This window comes from Stenella coeruleoalba (assembly GCF_951394435.1).
Source record: "Stenella coeruleoalba genome assembly, chromosome: 2".
NCBI lineage: Eukaryota > Metazoa > Chordata > Mammalia > Artiodactyla > Delphinidae > Stenella > Stenella coeruleoalba.
In genome coordinates, this window is record NC_137147.1 from 24802970 (window position 1) to 24823605 (window position 20636).

At 40.3% G+C, this 20636-nt stretch overlaps 1 protein-coding gene across 1 annotated transcript in view; it reads left to right on the forward strand.

Annotated features, from left to right (window-relative positions):
* ALKBH1 (alkB homolog 1, histone H2A dioxygenase) overlaps nucleotides 1–16658 on the forward strand; it is a 32421-nt gene extending 15763 nt beyond the window's left edge. The window contains exons 4-6 of the mRNA XM_079914653.1: nucleotides 3249–3339; nucleotides 11821–12014; nucleotides 12846–16658. Coding sequence (XP_079770779.1) covers nucleotides 3249–3339; nucleotides 11821–12014; nucleotides 12846–13251 — 691 coding nt within the window. The 3' untranslated portion in view covers nucleotides 13252–16658. The remainder of the gene's footprint in view (nucleotides 1–3248; nucleotides 3340–11820; nucleotides 12015–12845) is intronic.
* Nucleotides 16659–20636: the final 3978 nt, after the last annotated feature.

A 20636-nucleotide genomic window follows, 5' to 3' on the forward strand; every position in this document is an offset into this window, starting at 1 on the left:
AGCCCACCCATCCATCATCCTCCAGCTAGTGCCTGGAGGGGCAGCATGTTTCTATTTGCAGTGAGAACCAATAATTAGGGTCACACCTGCTTGAAAACATTCTTTTGGATAATTGGGTGAAGATTTAAAGTTAGGTTAGGTGCCAGCATATTCCCTGCCTTCCTTTGGGTGGATAAGTGGCTCCACTGGCACTGAGCCTTCTTGGCTTCTTTTTTGGACAAACCAGGTACAAAAAAAGAACAGCCCACCCATCCTTTCATTAATCCCTCAGTATTTTCTGTTTGAAAAAGATCTGGGAGCATGTGAAACTTGGTTTGGGCCTTATACTATTCACAATGTTCAAGTGAATTTTTTGGAATCTTTGTTAACCCACGAGGCCCGTGGGGACCAGAAAGGTCCCTAAATGGTACTAAGACAAGAAATGTCTAGCACTGGCCAGTCCTTCTCTCACATCTTGAAGGCAAGTGTTACAACAATTGTTGCTACTTTTCCTTCCAGAAATTCTATACAAAGGCAAGAATGGAAGTCAAGTTCTCAGAAGAGGATATGAAATAAGGGATAGAATCTCATACCTACCTGGGTCTAACACAGTACATACATACACACACACACACACACACACACACACACACATTTTCACCTCAAAATGGCATACTCGGTGATCACAACTGTTCTTTCACTAAGCGTCTTTAAGCTTTTTTTTTCCTTTTTGTTATGAGGACTGGACTTACTGCTTGTGAAAGCATGGCTCTTCTCTGACTTCTTTTGCATCCTGGACCTATCCCCCTCTATAATATAGGCAAAACCCAAAGCCTTTTTTATAGTGATACAGTTAAGGTAGAAAAGACATGTTCTTTTTGGTTTCCTAAAAAAGAAACTAAATTTTAAAGGATATGTTATAGGCTATATGTTCGTGTTTGGTTGTTACTATAATTTTGATAATTTTATTAATACCATAAACCTGTGTTAATTATAATAATGTATACCCTGTTCTTAAAGAACATTAGACCCAATCTTTTGATGAAAAGCAGCTTATTGGTGCCATATCAAATGTCTAAAATGCCGTCAAGTTTTCAGAGCTGCCTTGTTATCTTTATTTGTACAGATCAATCTGATTTGGGGTTCTTTGTCAAGAATAAAATGATCTCTTATTGAGCTAGAAAGAGATAGAAGGTGTTTTGTTTTTTAATTTTGGCTAGAAAAGTGTGGTTCCTGGACCAGCAGCATCAGTATGATTTAAAGAAGCTCAGTGCCCAGATTTTTACTAGGGAATGGCACACAGGCAGTCTCTGCCTGACAAAAATTCAGACTCCCAGAAGGGAGGCAGGTGTTCAGCATGAACTGTATTGTTTATACAGACAATGTAGGCACAGTGAGTTCTGGCAATGGTGTGAACCTCCCCAGAATCCAAGTTCCAGATTCTTGCCAAGGGCCAACCTAATATGCAGTGCTTTCAAAGGATAGCAGTCGGACCTGCTATGCTTCTTTCTTCACAGCTGTCCTAAATATATCAGTGTTTGATCCATTCTTTTTATTGAGTTACTGGTCTTGATGTATGTCTGTGTGGCAATCTCCTTAGAATGTAAACTCTTTGAGGACAGATAGCATCTATTCTGTAAACTTTGTCAGACCTCAAAATGAGTGCCACTTACAGTGTGAGCCTGTAATAAATCCTTGGCTTCTGTTCATGCTTTGTGCCTATATTGCCTATTGCATCACTCCTTGTTTAAATGCTGACCATTCTTCAATGCCATACTCAACTCCCCAACTCTGCCATGAAGCCTTAACTGATTAGACAGTTGACTTTGAGCTCTGCTTTTTCTTAATTCTAGTGGCCCTCCAAGTCTTGTGCTATTCAGTTTAGTGCCAAATTTTATACTGCCTTAAATTTTCCCCTCATTTCTTATACTTATCTGTCATCTCCTGTCAAAATATAAACTCCTTAAAGCAGCCTAATCTTTTCTTTTTTAAAGAGCAGTGGTTCCTAGACCCCCCAAAAAATTTTTTTGATTCATTAATGATGTAAATTACATAGAAAAAACAAACTAAATAAAATGATTAGACCTAGCATTCTTGTATTTTTAGATACTTAGAGGTAAATCAAACAATCTTCCTCTTTAGAAGGAGAGTAGTTAGGGAATTCCCTGATGGTCCAGTGGTTAGGACTCCGTGCTTTCACTGACAAATGACCTGGGTTCAATCCCTGGTCGGGGAACTAAGATCCCGCAAGCCATGCAGCGCGGCCAAAAAAAAAAAAAGAAAAAGAGTAGTTAATCCCATAGATTTGATTAAACAAGGTATAATTACAGAAATGATACCTCCATTTTACAGAAACCTCCTGTGGTTTGAATAAGGGAATGTCAGAAACCAAATCAATTACAGTGGCCCTTAATTGTTAGCTGGGCCTCAGTTATCTAAGTTGTTATATGGGGTTAAAGAAGTCATGTTAAACCAGTAATTTTTGATTGTATACTGTATTTTGCCAAATGTTTTTTCCCCAAATTGCAATTCTGGGAAGCCGCCATTATTCTAGACATAGTTGATAGCTGTAATTAATCACGTCCTGCTTTTAGCAAACCAAATTGAACATGTTCTGTTAGCCAAATTTTCGGTTATCTGTAGGGCTCTTTGTCCCATTTCCCATGGACTGGTAAAGGCATTTCTGTTGTCATTTTGTTTAATTATTATTGAGATGCTGGAAACTCGACATTTAAAATTGATCCCATTCAGCAGAGGATTTAGAACCAACGATTAGAAATTAGAAATGCTAACATGTGTTTTAGTAGTATTGTATTCTTTTTTTATAAATTTATTTATTTTTGGCTGTGTTGGGTCTTCGTTTCTGTGAGAGGACTTTCTCTAGTTGTGGCGAACGGAGGCCACTCTTCATCGCAGTGCGCGGGCCTCTCACTGTCGCGGCCTCTCTTGCTGCGGAGCACAGGCTCCAGACGCGCAGGCTCAGTAGTTGTGGCTCGTGGGCCCAGTTGCTCCGCAGCATGTGGGATCCGCCCAGACCAGGGCTCGAACCCGTGTCCCCTGCATTGGCAGGCAGATTCTCAACCACTGCACCACCAGGGAAGCCCCAGTAGTATTGTATTCTTGGTCAACTCATTTCTGTTCTAATTTCCCCTGTGGAGGTCTTGGCTAACAGCTTATATAGAATACCACATTTAGACTCCAGGATCCATACAACAGGCTATTGCTGCCATTTGAAGTGAATAAATCATTTTTGTCTCCAATCTTTGCAGGTATAAAGAAGTGAATAAACGGAGACCCCGAAGTTTACTAGAGAAACTGCGCTGGGTGACCCTAGGCTACCATTATAACTGGGACAATAAGGTATTAAAATTTTCTTGCTAATTCCATTGTTTTTCCATTTTTATTCTTTTTGGGCCCACATAGTTTGACTTCTTCCTGGCCAAGCTTAAAGTATCAGATTATACATATGTGGAAGGATTTCTTTCATTTATTCCCTCCTAAAATCCTCTTGATATGGTATCTCGAGAGGAATGAATAATTTACCAAGAGAAAATTACTTTTTCATATGTTCTCAGGTTATATTATTTTATCAGAAGTCATTGGTGCTTCTTCTGGGGAGGTTTCAGGGATACAGATTTTTCTTTACTGTATTCAAGAGCAGTTCTCAATTACAATCTTTATTTCCATTATTATTTAGTGTTTGTTGATCATTTATTTTCTACATAATATGTGCCTGGAGTAAAAGAAGCTCCATGTGCTTCTGGTATTCTCTTCCATCAACTCACAAAAGAACTTCCAAGATCTAGACGCCTTTGACTGCTGTATAAGGTCTGAGCAGGAGAGAGATGGGAAAGAATGTCCTACAGTTAACAAAGTTCCATGTTTTCTTGAGGTACAATTTCTTCTTTTATGACCCCTACGATTCAGAAAATGCCTCCTTTATCGCTGGCATCTCAGTGCTTCTTTTCGCAATGATATGTTTGCCACCAAGTGGAAGGACTAATTCTGAGAGTAAACTGAATAAAGCAAATTAGTATAGACCATCTTCCTACTAATCAGTTACTTTTTAAGAGCTCCATAGTTTCAGTCAACCCAGCTCATTAATAAATATGTTAACTATTCAAAATAATGGTAAATGTTGCTCAGAACTATTCATGATAAAATTCTTATTTTCAGTGATATAGATTTAATGGAAAACTAGACATCTGTATTTGGGGAAATGGCCATGTGGTTTTCTTTGGGTTAGACACCTTGGATTTGAATCTTGCCTTCAATATGGATAGTGCCTCCCTCATAAGGTGGTTGTGAGGATTAAATGATTAACACCTTTGTAGTATTAACAACAGTACCTGGCTATTCTAAGCAGTTAAATGTATTAACACCATAAATGTTAGCTTATTGTTTTTTATGATATGAATTTTACTGTAGATATTGTTATTCTCCAAGGAATAAGTTAGCCTCATTTACTAAGAAAAACATGGAGTGAAAATTATCAAAAGCACTGAAAGGGTAATCAGAAAAAGAGAAAGAGAATTAAGAAAGAAGAATAGTACATAGACAGTTTGGATAGGGATGAAAGCCCAAAAAGGTAATTCTTATATTATAGCAGAGGCAATCTAGTGATAGAATAAGAGCTCTAAGTGGCTGGTCTTCTGAAGGACTAAAACAAAATGTTAGAGAAAACCTTAAAGTTCTCTAACTACACCGTTAGTTTTCAGAAATTAAATAGGAGCTCTCATATGCAGTTCAGGAAAAGAAGAAAAAAGTAAAACACATTCCAACTGAAAAGGCTTGGCCATCCATCAAAGACTTTTCAGAAAAGTCTTTCTTAATGAAAAGTTAAAGCTCACTTCTCAGCCCTGAACCAAGACGCTGGTGTAGAAGGACGTGCTCTCACTCGCTCTTGTGAGAACACCAGAATCACAGCTAGCTGCTGGACAATCATCGACAGGAAGACACTGGAACTCACCAAAAAAAGATACCCCACATCCAAAGACAAAGGAGAAACCACAATGATATGGTAGGAGGGGTGTACTCACAGTAAAATCAAATCCCATAACTGCTGGGTGGGTGACTCACAGACTGGAGAACACTTATACCACAGAAGTCCACCCACTGGAGTGAAGGTTCTGAGCCCCACATCAGGCTTCCCAACCTGGGGGTCTGGCAACGGGAGGAGAAATTCCTAGAGAATCAGACTTTGAAGGCTAGTGGGATTTGATTGCATGACTTTGACAGGACTGTGGGAAATAGAGACTGCACTCTTGCAGGGCATACACAAAGTAGTGTACACATTGGGACCCAGGGGAAGGAGCAGTGACCCCAGGGGAGACTGAACCAGACGTACCTGCTACTGTTGAAGGGTCTCCTGCAGAGGCGGGGGTTGGCTGTGGCTCACCGTGGGGACAAGGACACTGCCAGCAGAAGTTCTGGGAAGTACTCCTTGGTGTGAGCCCTCCCAGAGTCCGCCATTAGCCCCAACAAACAGCCCAGGTAGTCTCCAGTGTTGGGTCGCCTCAGGCCAGAAAACCAATGCGGGGCAGGGTGGGAGGGGCGACCCAGCTCCACCCATCAGCAGTCAAGCCGATTAAAGTTTCACTGAGCTCTGCCCACCAGAGCAACAGCCAGCTCTACCCACCACCAGTCCCTCCCATCAGGAAACTTGCACAAGCCTCTTAGATAGCCTCATCCACCAGAGGGCAGACAGCAGAAGCAAGAAGAACTACAATCCTGTAGCCTGTGGGGAAAAAAACCACATTTACAGAAAGATAGACAAGATGAAAAGGCAGAGGGCTATGTACCAGATGAAAGAAAAAGATAAAACCCCAGAAAAACAACTAAATGAAGTGGAGATAGGCAACCTTCCACAAAAAGAATTCAGAATGGTAGTGAAGATGATCGAGGACCTCGGAAAAAGAATGGGCGCAAAGATCGAGAAGATGCAAGAAATGTTTAACAAAGACCTAGAAGAATTGAAGAGCAAACAAACAGATGAACAATACAATAACTGAAATGAAAACTACACTAGAAGGAATCAATAGCAGAATAACTGAGGCAGAAGAACAGATAAGCGAACTGGAAGACAGAATGGTGGAATTCACTGCTGCGGAACAGAATAAAGAAAAAAGAATGAAAAGAAATGAAGACAGCCTAGGAGACCTCTGGGACAACATTAAACGCAACAACATTCGCATTATAGGGGTCCCAGAAGGAGAAGAGAGAGAGAAAGGACCCAAGAAAATATTTGAAGAGATTATAGTCAAAAACTTCCCTAACATGGGAAAGGAAATAGCCACCAAGTCCAGGAAGCGTAGAGAGTCCCATACAGGATAAACCCAAGGAGAAACACACCGAGACACATAGTAATCAAATTGGCAAACATTAAAGATGAAGAAAAATTATTGAAAGCAGCAAGGGAAAAACGGCAAATAACATACAAGGGAACTCCCATAAGGTTAACAGCTGATTTCTCAGCAGAAACTCTACAAGCCAGAGGGGAATGGCATGATATAATTAAAGTGATGACAGGGAATAACCTACAACCAAGATTGCTCTACCCGGCAAGGATCTCATTCAGATTCGATGGAGAAATCAAAAGCTTTACAGACAAGTGAAAGCTAAGAGAATTCAGCACCACCAGACCAGCTCTACAACAAATGCTAAAGGAGCTTCTCTAAGTGGGAAACACAAGAGAAGAAAAGGACTTACGAAAACAAACCCAGAACAATTAAGAAAATGGTCATAGGAACATACATGTCAATAACTACCTTAAATGTGAAGGGATTAAATGCTCCAACCAAAAGACACAGGCTCGCTGAATGGCTACAAAAACAAGACCCATCTATATGCTGTCTACAAGAGACCCACTTCAGACATAGGGACACATACAGACTGAAAGTGAGGGGATGGAAAAAGATATTCCATGCAAATGGAAATCAAAAGAAAACTGGAGTAGCAATACTCATGTCAGATAAAATAGACTTTAAAATAAAGAATGTTACAAGAGACAAGGAAGGAAACTGCATAATGATCAAGAGATCAATCCAAGAAGAAGATATAACAATTATGAATATATATGCGCCCAACATAGGAGCACCTCAATACATAAGGCAACTGCTAACAGCTATAAAAGAGGAAATCGACAGTAACACAATCATAGTGGGGGACTTTAACACCTCACTTACACCAATGGACAGATCATCCAAAATGAAAATAAATAAGGAAACACAAGGTTTAAATGACACAATAGAACAGATAGATTTAATTGATATTTATAGGACATTCCATCCAAAAACAACAGATTACACTTTCTTCTCAAGTGCACACAGAACATTCTCCAGTATAGATCACATCTTGGGTCACAAATCCAGCCTCAGTAAATTTTTAAAAAATTAACTCATATCAAGCATCTTTTCTGACCACAACACTATGAGATTAGAAATGAATTACAGGGAAAAAATGTAAAACTCACAAACACATGGAGGCTAAACAATATGTTACTAAATAACCAAGAGATCACTGAAGTAGTCAAAGAGGAAATCAGAAAATACCTAGAGACAAATGACAATGAAAACACGGCAATCCAAAACCTGTGGGATGCAGCAAAAGCAGTTACAAGTAATGAAATTGAAACTGTGATTAAAAATCTTGCAACAAACAAAAGTCCAGGACCAGATGGCTTCACAGGTGAATTCTATCAAACACTTAGAGAAGAGCTAACACCCATCCTTCTCAAACTCTTCCAAAAAATGGAAGAGGAAGGGACACTCCCAAACTCATTCTATGGGGCCACCATCACCCTGATACCAAAACCAGACAAAGACACTACAAAAAAAGAAAAATTACAGACCAATATCACAGATGAATATAGATGTGAAACTCCTCAACAAAGTACTAGCAAACGGAATCCAACAACACATTGAAAGGATCGTACACCATGATCAAGTGGGATTTATCCCAGGGATGCAAGGATTCAACATACACAAATCAATCAATGTGATACACTGTATTAACAAATTGAAGGAAAAACCATATGATCATCTCAGTAGAAGCAAAAAAAGCTTTTGACAAAATTCAACACTGATTTATGATAAAATCTCTCCAGAAAGTGGGCATAGAGGGAACCTACTTCAACATAATAAAGGCCATATACGACAAACCCACAGCAAACATCATTCTCAATGGTGAAAAACTGAAAGCAATTCCTCTAAGATCAGGAAGAAGACAAGGATATCCACTCTCGCCACTATTATGCAACATAGTTTTGGAAGTCCTAGCCACAGCAATCAGAGAAGAAAAAGAAATAAAAGGAATCCAAATTGGAAAAGAAGAAGTAAAACTGTCACTGTTTGCAGATGACATGATACTATACATGGAGAATCCTAAAGATGCCACCAGAAAACTACTACAGCTAATCAATAAATTTGGTAAAGTTGCAGGATACAAAATTAATGCACAGAAATCTCTTGCATTCCTATACACTAATGATGAAAAATCTGAAAGAGATATTAAGGAAACACTCCCATTTACCATTGTGACAAAAAGAATAAAATACCTCGGAATAAACCTACCTAGGGAGACAAAAGACCTGTATGTAGGAAACTATAAGACACTGATGAAAGAAATTAAAGATGATACGAACAGATGGAGAGATATACCATGTTCTTGGATTGGAAGAAACAACATTGTGAAAATGACTCTACTACCCAAAGCAATCTACAGATTGAATGGAATCCCTATCAAATTACCAATGGCATTTTTTACAGAACTAGAACAAAAATTCTTAAAATTTGTATGGAGACAAAAAAGACCCCAAATAGCTAAAGCAGTCTTGAGGGAAAAAAGCAGAGCTGGAGGAATAAAACTCCCTGACTTCAGACTATACTATAAAGCTACAGTAATCAAGACAATATGGTACTGGCACAAAAACAGAAATATAGATCAATGGAACAAGATAGAAAGCCCAGAGATAAACCCATGCACCTATGGTCAGCTAATCTATGACAAAGGAGGAAAGGATGTACAATGGAGAAAAGACAGTCTCTTCAATAAGTGGTGCTGGGAAAACTGGACAGCTACATGTAAAAAGAATGAAATTAGAACACTCCTTAACACCATACACAAAAATAAATTCAAAATGGATTAGAGACCTAAATGTAAGTCCAGACACTATAAAACTCTTAGAGGAAAACATAGGAAGAACACTCTTTGACATAAATCACAGCAAGATCTTTTTTGATCCACCTCCTAGAGTAATGGAAATAAAAATAAACAAATGGGACCTAATGAAACTTCAAAGCTTTTGCACAGCAAAGGAAACCATAAACAAGACTAGAAGACAACCCTCAGAATGGGAGAAAATATTTGTAAACAAGTCAGCAGACAAAGGATTAATCTCCAAAATATATAAACAGCTCATGCAGCTCAATATTAAAAAAACAAACAATCCAATCCAAAAATGGGCAGAAGACCTAAATAGACATTCTCCAAAGAAGACAGATGGCCAAGAAGCACATGAAAAGCTACTCAACATCACTAATTATTAGAGAAATGCAAATCAAAACTACAATGAGGTATCACCTCACACCAGTTAGACTGGGCATCATCAGAAAATCTACAAACGACAAATGCTGGAGAGGGTGTGGAGAAAAGGAAACCCTCTTGAACTGTTGGAATGTAAATTGATACAGCCACTATGCAGAACAGTATGGAGGTTCCTTAAAAAGCTAAGCATAGGGGCTTCCCTGGTGGCACAGTGGTTGAGAGTCCCCGTGCCGATGGGGGGGACGTGGGTTCGTGCCCCAGTCCTGGAAAATCCCACATGCCGCAGAGCAGCTGGGCCCATGGGCCATGGCCTCTGAGCCTGCGTGTCTGGAGCCTGTGCTCCGCAACAGGAGAGGCCACAGCAGTGAGGCCTGTGTACCGCAAAAAGAAAAAAAAAAAAGCTAAGAATAGAATTACCATATGATCCAGCAATCCCACTACTGGGCATATACGCAGAGAAAACCATAATTCAAAAAGACACATGCACCCCAGTGTTCATTGCAGCACTATTTACAATAGCCAGGTCATGGAAGCAACCTAAATGCCCATAGACAGATGAATAGATAAAGAAGATGTGGTACATATATACAATGGAATATTACTCAGCCATAAAAAGGAATGAAATTGGGTCATTTGTTGAGACGTGGATGGATCTAGAGATTGTCATACAGAGTGAAGTAAGTCAGAAAGAGAAAAACCAATGTCGTATATTGACGCATATATGTGGAACCTAGAAAAATGGTACAGATGAACCAGTTTGCAGGGCAGAAATTGAGACACAGATGCAGAGAACAAACGTATAGACACCAAGGGGGGAAAGCGGCGGGGGGGGCAGGGGTGGGGGTGTGATGAATTGGGAGATTGGGATTGACATGTATACACTAATATGTATAAAATTGATGACTAATAAAAAAAGAAAAATGAGGAAGAGGAAGAGAAAGAAACAGGAAATAAGTATATTGTTAACATACTGAAATAACAAAAATATACTGAAGCCCATTTTTTAAAATGTGGATGAAAGATTAGTGTGTGTGTGATAGGTTTCTAGTTGGTGTTACTGTTCGCATTCCTGTTAATGGATTGTTTCTGCTGTATAGAATCCTCTGTGCTTTGGAGCAGATGTGTACCAAATTGTCTTTTGTCCCAGTAATAATCACTTACTGAAGACACAAAAAAAAAAAGAACCTCACATCTCTCCAGAGCCATGACCATTGCTCCAGCTAGTCAACACTAGTGGGGATGTGAGACAAAAGTGGATTTTCTAATCAGATTTGAGGTTGACTGAGTAACGGGAGGAATGAGAGAGGAGCATCAGCCCAAGGAAGAGATCAGGATGCTGCTGGCTTACATAGCCAGACTAGCCGTCAGCCTCATCTGCGTAGGAGGCTGCTGCCTTGTCATTCTCCGAAATTGTATATGTTTTGTAGAGAGAGTATTCTGGCCTTTGTTTTTTTGTTTTTTAAGAGAAAAAGGATATTTATGATCCTTAGGTACAAAAAATAGAGGCAGTTCAGGGGGTAAATTGCTGAAAATTACTTCCATTTTAAGGTCGTGCATTGACCACAGTGTAAGTCGGTTTAAATTCAGATGTTTTGAGCATGTCATCCCATCAGATTGACCAGTGAAATCACATGAAACTACGTTGCAGGCTGAGGGGTCCAAAATCAAACTGGCTATAGTATTTGAGGGATGGGTAAATCATGCTATATTAATATTACATGTAATAGAGAACAGACTTGTGGTTGCCATGGGGGAGGGAGGGATTGGAAGTTTAGGGTCAGCAGATGCAGACTATTATATAGAGAATGGATAAACAACAAGGTCCTACTGTATAGCACAGGGAACTATATTCCGTATCCTGTGATAAACCATAGTGGAAAAGAATATTAAAAAGAATGTAGGGCTTCCCTGGTGGCACAGTGGTTGAGAGTCCGCCTGCCAATGCAGGGGACACGGGTTCGTGCCCCGGTCCAGGAAGATCCCACATGCTGCGGAGCGGCTGGGCCCGTGAGCCATGGCCGCTGAGTCTGTGCGTCCAGAGCCTGTGCTTCGCAACGGAAGAGGCCACAACAGTGAGAGACCTGCATACCGAAAAAAAAAAAAAAAAAAGAATGTATACATAGGTATAACTGAGTCACTTTGCTGTACAGCAGAAACTGACACAACATTGTAAATCAATCAATCAATATATTACATGTAAATTAGATGATTTTAAAGTGGTAATTAATCTTATGCCACACTTTCCTATTTTCCTGAGATCATTGTTTATTTTTCTTATTCTCCCTACTTTTATCAAAGAAATACTCAGCAGATCATTATACACCTTTCCCTTCTGACCTGGCTTTCCTCTCAGAGCAAGTAGCCGCTGCCTGTGGATTTCAGGGTTTCCGAGCTGAAGCAGGTATCCTGAATTACTACCGATTAGACTCCACACTAGGAATCCATGTAGACAAATCTGAACTAGATCACTCCAAACCCCTGCTTTCGTTCAGGTAAGTTGGGTCTAGGGATTTTGAATTACTTATCAGTTCATTCCTTTTTCTAAAGCACTTTTAAGCTTAAATAAAACATTAGATTTTTTAAATGGTTGGACTCTATAATCTTTCACTTCTGGGCATCTTAGCCATGTATCATAAGTAAAATTAGCCTAGTCCTTTTCGAGTAATGACCAAATTACAATGAATATTTCTGTTTAAGATGCATGGAGTCTGTCTTATAATGAGAGGTATTGTCAGTGTCTGTGGAATAGATAAGTGGTAGAGGCCATAAGGCAAAGTGAGCAACCTTTTTGGAATAGAGGAGAGCAAAGCACAGAAGCCTGAAAAGTTTACTCTCCTTTTCTCCCTAAATGTAAGTTTATATTTCTGCAAAGTACTGCACCTGTATCTCATGAGGAAAGTGCAGGAACAGAATCTTTTATTAATTGCCTTATCTTTAAAGTGAACAGGAATTATAAATATATATTAAAGGACCCAAATAAATTTTAATTTGCTTATTTAATTGCTTCAGATTTTATTTTGCAGCAGTTCTCTGGGCTATAATAAGTTTAAATAACAGATCATGGGCTGGTCGCTCATAGACACAAGCCAGAAAAGAAGGATCTTAGCATGGTATAAAAAGGAGGATTGGGACTTCCCTGGTGGTCCAGTGGTTAGGACTTGATGCTTTCACTGCTGTGGACCCAGGTTCAATCCCTGGTCAGGGAACTAAGATCCCACAAGGTGCACAGTGCAACCAAAAAATAAAGCAGTGGGCAGTAACTTTCTCAGTCATGGCTAGTAACAGAAACTTACTATTCGTATTGTTTTACTTTTTTTTTATAGCTTCGGACAGTCTGCCATCTTTCTCCTGGGTGGCCTCAAAAGAGATGAAGCGCCCACCCCCATGTTTTTGCACAGTGGTGACATCATGGTAATGTCAGGTTTCAGCCGCCTGTTGAACCATGCAGTCCCGAGGGTCCTTCCCAGTCTGGAAGGGGAAAGCTTGCCTTGCTGCCTAGAGACGCCTCTCCCAGCTGACCTCCCCAGAGACTCAGTGGTGGAGCCCTGTTCTGTGGAGGACTGGCAGGTGTGCGCCAGCTACTTGAAAACTGCTCGTGTTAACATGACTGTCCGGCAGGTGCTGGCCATAGGTCAGGACTTCCCTTTGGAACTCATGGAGGAGAATAAAAGAGACATCACCCCAGAGGGTTCCTGCCATCTGGATGATGAGAACAGCCAAGTAAAATGAGCTAGGTTAAACCCTGACTGCTGAGACTTGGAGAGCCCCACTCTTTTACTCAGGCAGGTCTTAACAGTAAATGACCGTGCTGTTTTGTATTGCCGCAGACTTAGCACAAAGACAGGCCAAAAGCAGAGACAGGGAAAAACTCATCATTGATCACACTGTTGCCTTGGAACCCATCCTGAAGAGAAAACTGATTAACCACTTCGGTCAGAGAAGTGCTTGACGTGATCCAGTCCCGGTTAGGTTTTGGCACTAACGTATGTGCGAAGTCCAAGGAGGTATGAGCTCCCACAACAGCCTTCTCAGCCTCGCCGTTATCTCTGAGCAAGGTAGACGTGAATTTCCATGTCTGTGGAATCTTTAAATACCTCAGGTTTTATTGATGGGAAACATAATTCCCCTTCCACCACCCCATCTAGTGATTTGTGGTTCCATGAACCAACCATTAGTCTTACCTTCTTAATTCTTCCAGTCAACACCAAATTCTTTGATCTTCTCTGGCCTTCACAGAAAATTCCTATACACTTAAGACAGTGGAACTGGAAATCGCATCTCCTAGAAAAGACAATCACAGTTATCTCTCTTGCCTAAAGGGTAAATATATATAAACCCAAGGAAAGAGGGACAGTAGTTTCTGCAGATGTCTTTCAGGTCTGTAAATAAACTCTGCCCGTTGGCTTTTAAATGCAATTTTAATTGTTGGACTAAAAAAGTCCTAAGGGTATTCTGTAACTGTTTTCCCCATGAATAAACTTACTCAGTTTTAAATTAAAGATCTGTATCTATGTTTGAGGGTAAGTGATTCTGGGATTCGTTTTTTTCCTATTTTCACTTGCTGTATTCATGCTATTGAAGCCTTCTAGCTGTTTCTGCCCTAAGTATTCTTTGTGGCTGTCTCACAGGAGAGAATATTCCTTGATATTCCAGTCACTGCTGTTTTTGGTATTGTAGACAGTATGGAAAATGCATGAAGCACTGCGTTTAATCTGTGTACCCCCACCAGTTCACCTTGGTACACCCTGAGCCTTTAAGTTACCTTGTCTCGGTGGGCCTCAGTTTCCTCACTCATAAAATGAAAATATTTATTACCATCTTCCTAGATGGATATTGCTATTTCAAACAATAATGGAAATTTAGTGCTCCTTTCTAGAAACATAATATTGCCAATATTTTATTACTATCTGGACTCTTAGAAACATTCTGGCTTATTTGTTTGTGTGGACGACTGACCAGAAGCTGCTTTGATACCTGCTGCTTGCGACATGACTTGCCAAATTTGCATTTCTCCTCTGTCCTGCCTTTTTTTTCTTACGAGTGTTGAATATTGAGTTTATATTGTAATCCTTGGTAGGTTTTTTTTTGTTTGAAGGAATAAAAGTTAACAGGTTCATCCTTTATGTGTACATACATAGGTTCTAAAATTCGTTCGTGATAGGATAATTTTATATAATTAAAATTACCACTGGAAAAATCCCTTAAATTTTTAATAATGTACATTATATGAACACTGTGTACGTTATATGTGACCCACTGAACACCAACACATGTCATTTAATAAATCCAGCAGTCAGCTTATCTTTCAGCATTAGAAGATTGCTCTTTAGTCAGTTATCAGATGAAGGTATTGCCTTGTGTTCAGGGTCAATATTTTACAAAAAATACATGTTCCAACTGTAAACTCACACTCCATCAAGCAAGATATGTATGCTGTGAGAAGCATGTGGAAACTGAGGCCAGCCAAGAGGATGGAAGACTCCTGTCTCCCAGCCCACGCTTCCTCTAGGGATGTGCTTCTGGACTCATTTGTGGGGTGGAGAGGGTTGAGCAGAATTGTTTGCACAGTTCACTTCTCTCGTTTTTATGTATATTTCTGTGAGGCACATATAGTTGAAGATGTATATAATGCAACTATACTTTGACAGCAGAAATGATACAGCTCAAGGAAAAAGGAAAAGTTGGTGATTTTTCTACATTTAAATGAGGATGATCCCCCCCCACCACCAAGTTTGTTTTAGTTGTCTACCAGATGTTTTCTAAGTCAGGTGTCAGCAAACTGTGAGCTACCCTCTGTTTTTGTACTGCCCATGGACTAAGAATCATTTGTACATTCTTAACTGGTGGGGGGAAAAACTCAGAAGAATAATATTAGTGACACATGAAAATTATATGAAATTCAAGTTTCTGTGTCCATAAATAGTTTTATTGGAACACAGCCACACTAATTCATTTCCAGATTATCTGTGGTTGCTTTCATGCTAAAATGACAGAGTTGAATAATTGCAACAAAGTCTAAAAGATATGATCCAGGCTGTACAGCAAACATTTGCCAACATCTAGAAAGGAAACAAGACCCCTAGAAAGGAGCCTGAAACCAAGAGAAAACATCAAGGGGAAGATATTTTGTTTTCTTTATTATTTTATATCAAAAATGCCAGGGTAGATACTCTATGTTCTAGGATGTATATGATATTAAGAGTGGAGTCACAAATGTTAGGTCTGGGGAAACTGGCACTCATGCTCTGCAAGTGGCAGTGTAACTTGCTATATAACCTTTAAGGCTCAGTTTGGCATCATGTAACCTGTAATTCTGTTGTACATCCCAGTTGGGCCAGGGCAGGCCTGAATGATGTTCCCTTTTCCTCTCAGAAGGATTCTGGTTTGATGATAAATTATATGGTCATCCTAATAATGTTCTAAAATGTGTACCATTTGACCCAATAAATTTCACTTCTAGTTGAGTCTAAGGAAGTAATTAGAGCTGTCTGCAAGATTTTTGTATAAGAATGTAATAGTCAGTTTGAAATAAGCTCAATGTCCAGCAACAAGGAGTTGATTAAATTCATGTATGTGTTCAATAAATGGTTATTGAGCACTGTTCTTTGATTTGCACAAAGTACCCGCTTTTGTGGTGCTTATATCCTAGTGGAAATGACATAACCATACAGAGGAAAACTATAGCCATTAAAATTCATGTTTTGGAAGAACAAGTAAAGATATGAGGAAATACTTGTGTTTAATGAGAAAACCCAGTTATGAAACCATGCATAGTAACCTAATTCTGTATAGATTGTTTATATATTTTTTTAAAACTGGAAGGATAGGTATACCAAAGTGTGAATGATAGTGGGATTATAGTTGATGTTTCTTCTATTTGTGCTTTTCTGTATTTCTGTTTTTTTTTACATTGAAAATTTTTTTGTCTTTTTTTTAAATAAATTTATTTATTTATTTATGGCTGCGTTGGCTTCGTTGCTGCATGCAGGCTTTCCCTGGTTGCGGCGAGTGGGGGCTACCCTTTGTTGTGATGCGGTGGCTTCTCTTGTTACGGAGCACGGGCTCTAGGCGCGCGGGCTTCAGTAGTGTGGCACGCGGGCTTCAGTAGCTGTGGCTCCCGGGCTCTAGAGCGCAGGCTCAGTAGTTGTGGCACATGGGCTTAGTTGCTCCACGGCATGTGGGATCTTCCCGGACCAGGGCTCGAACCCGTGTCCCCTGCATTGGCAGGCGGATTCTTAACCACTGCGCCACCAGGGAAGTCCCTGAGTCATTTTTTAAATAAAGAATACATGCTTGAATTTTTTTTCCAATTAAAAAATATAGTCCTTTACCTTGTAATTCTGCCTCTACCTGAAATATATTAGAATGCAAATCTAGGAACATCAGCATTGTCTAACAAGAAGAGCTTGTTGGGCTTCCCTGGTGGCGCAGTGGTTGAGAGTCCGCCTGCCGATGCAGGGGACACACGGGTTCGTGCCCCAGTCCAGGAAGATCCCACAGGCCGCGGAGCGGCTGGGCCCGTGAGCCATGGCCGCTGAGCCTGCGCGTCCGGAGCCTGTGCTCCGCAATGGGAGAGGCCACAACAGTGAGAGGCCCGCGTACTACAAAAAAAAAAAAAAAAAAAAAAGAAGAGCTTGTTGGAGGAAACTATTTTATGTAATAAGATACTATATAACCACTATCAATCACGTTTTAGGGACATATTCAGTAATCAGAAGAAATGCTCAATATGTTAACTGAGAAAAACAGCTTAACAGAATGCACAAGCATTTTACCAGTGCTTTTTGTATGCACAATTTGTATGCACAGAAAAGGCTGGAGGGTTATAATCTTACATCTCCCAAATTTTCTGTCGCCAGCACAAACTGCTCTTTTGAAGAAGGCCTTTGTGTTGCTTTTTTGGAAGGGGCAGGTAAGGCACACACTGCACTCAGCAGCAGCAGCTTTGTAGTGTCCACTCACCTTTTTAACTGCCCTCATCAGCTCCGTTCCAGTCTGAGGCCCTTTCATTTGGCTAAGATGGATCTTCTCACTACTGCTTCCTTATTATTTCAGTAGAGCCTCTTGCCCGTTTCCAGCACCCTACATCAGATTTTTCCTAAAGCATCCCAGGCCTGCAGTGAGACAGAGATGTGCTGAACAGGACAAACTCAGCAAGACTTGGCTTGCCACGTTCTAATTTTCCCAATTCCTTTTTTACTAAGATAAGCTGGTCTTACCCCTTTTCTGTTTTCCCTTCATCTAAAAGGTTGGTTTATTAGAGTAGGGGAAAACAATAAAACCCTAATATCCTAGGTAGATTATACTAAGGCAAATTAGAATGGTAATGAGGTGGAAGGGAGCCCGAGGAATGATTACTGATCTCAGTGTGAATGAGGGGCTGGCAGAGCTAGGCAGGAAAGACACCTCACCTGTTTTCTCCTGCTTCGAAGATTACAGTGGAAAAAGCAATGCAAATCTAGTTTCTTAGCCTGCGTAGTAAATTTTTATTGACAGTCCTTTTGATCAACTATCCTATCCAAATTTGAGCCCTCATGGAAATGAGTTTGTTGGTTCTCAATTAGTTTTATTGGAAAAACAGATTTCTAAGAAGATGGTATAGACGATGGAAAGTGAAATAGAGTGGTTATCAGGAAAGCTAAATTTTAGTAAAGCTCCAACACTTAGCTGGGTGACCTTGTATAAGTCACTCCACTGAGCCTCAGTTAACCTTTTTGAGCAACCCAGTTTTCTCACCTTTAAGGAGGTTTGACCAAGTAATCCTGTGTTACCTACCAGCTCTGCAATGCTGTTCTTCTAAAATGAGAAATTAATCTCAGAGTTTGGCCTAAACAGCAAGGCTACCCAGTAAGCAGGATTGTTGGTAAGGAAATCAAGTGTTAACCAAGAGAAAGAGGAGGGTAAGGAGGGATTAGGGAAATGCAAATTAAAGCAATGAGACGTAAGTAAATTAGATGTTTGTACCCATCTATTTGGAAAATTTAAGGAGATTTTAACCTCTTGACTGTTCTTTTTACTTCCACCCTATTTCTTAATGGTCAGTATGGCTCTGCTCTCAAAGTATCCAGAGTCTAATCCCTTCTTTTTGCCTGTAGCGCCCTGACCCAAGCCACTATCATCCGTCAACTGGATTATTATTGCAGTAGCCTTCTGACTTCTTCCATGCTTGTCCCCACCTTCTACTCCTATAGTTTATTCATAGTTTATTCTTAACTATGGCCAGAGAGAGGCTGTTAACACCTAAGGCAGCTCATGTCACTCTGGTGCTCAAAACTTTCTAATGTCACTTGTTGCGCTGAGTAAAAGCCAAAGCCCTTTTAGTTGACTACCAGTCCCTCGCCATTCTGGCCCCCCATTTTCTCTTGGTCCCCTCGCCCACTCTGTTCAAGCTACACTGGCCTCCTTGCTGCCCCTCTGAACAGACCAAGCACGTACCTGACCTTTGAGCTGGACTTGCCTTTGCCTAGAACACTCTCTTCTCTGAGATTTGTACTTACTTCCTTCAAGGAAGGCTCAGAATCACCGGGGTGAGGCCTGCCTTCACTATCCTATTCAAAATCTCAACCCCACTGCCATTCCTCATTTTCTTTACCACACTATTTTCCATAGCATTTATGACATAAAACTTCATTATAGGAAATAAGGAAATAATTTCTTTTTAATAGTAATTTCTTTTTTCCTTATTTTTAAGAAATAAGGAAAAAATATTGTTTCCCACCACTAGACTCTAAGTGCCCTGAGGCAGAGGTGTGCCCTAGTTTTCTAGAACAGTGCCTGGCACATAGTAGTTTCTCACTATATATATATTGAATGAATGGATGGATGCCAGTGTTGGTGGGATGTGTGAAAATGAAATTTACATTGATAAAGCTATTATATTATCAGTGTTTAGCTAAATTTTGACGCAGCAATTCTAGGTATCTCCCCTATAGAAATGCCTATCAGGGACACAATGATATGTGTAAAAAGATGTTCATTACAGTGTTCAAAATAGTGGAAAACTAGAAACAACCCAAATGTTAATCAGTAGGGAAAGAGTTATTTGAATTATGGTTCATACACACTATGGAATATTAATACTATGGAGCCCTTCACAATAATGTACTGACATGAAAAGTGCTCCAAGGGACTTGCCAGGCAGTCCAGTGGTTAAGACTCTGCGCTTCCACCGCAGGGGACTCTGGTCCAGGAACTAAGATCCCGCACGCCACACAGTGGCCAAAAAAAAAAAGTGCTCCAAGACAGATTGGTTATTGAAAAACATGAAATAGCAAAAACTCTATGTACAGTGTATGAATTAAAATGTAAAAAGTAAACAAGACTATTATCTGTATATGCACGTACATGTGTGTAAAGATGGGGGAAAAGATACATCCAAACATAACAGTGGGAAGGAGAGGGGCTGGGCGGTGGTAGAAGGGACTTTTTACTCTATAGGCTTTTGTGAGGTCTGATTTCTTTGTAAGAACATATTTATGTATTATTCATATAATTTTTTTAATTATGCATGGCAAACCCTATAAAGAATTATATGCAGTAATGAAAAATGGAGGAAATACATCTCCAAACTCTCTGGAAGTTTCCTATTATAAATAAGATCGGGTACTGTGTTAAGTGATGCAGAAAGCAGCCAGTTTCAGCTGCTCCCACAAAGGCTTTAGTTCTCGTTTCTGGGTTGGGATTCTCCATGGGCTGACGAGGGAGTGTATGATCCTATCCATCCAGGCAAGAGAATCAGCCTCCGTCACGTTTGTGTCTGTCCTAAGCTCAGCTCGCCACGCCTGGAAACCCTGTTCTACCTCCGCCATGGAAACACCAGCGTGGGCTTTGCTTGCTAGGGCAGTGAACAGTCAGCCTTAAGGTTGAACCGGTTGGCGAGGGCCACAGTCCTCCCCTGAAAATGATTACTGTATTCTAGGGATATGGCTGGCTAGATAGCATTGAAGTCCTCAGGGCCCTAAGATTTATCGTTTATTAGGTGAGGGGAAGAGGGAGGAGAGGTAAAACCTGCTGTTGGGGCACACAGGTGGGTGTTCGTGCGCGTGTACCTTTCCTGGGTTCAGTGTGTGTTCCCTTTTGGTAGATGTTAACTGTCCTGTCTGCAAAGTGAGATT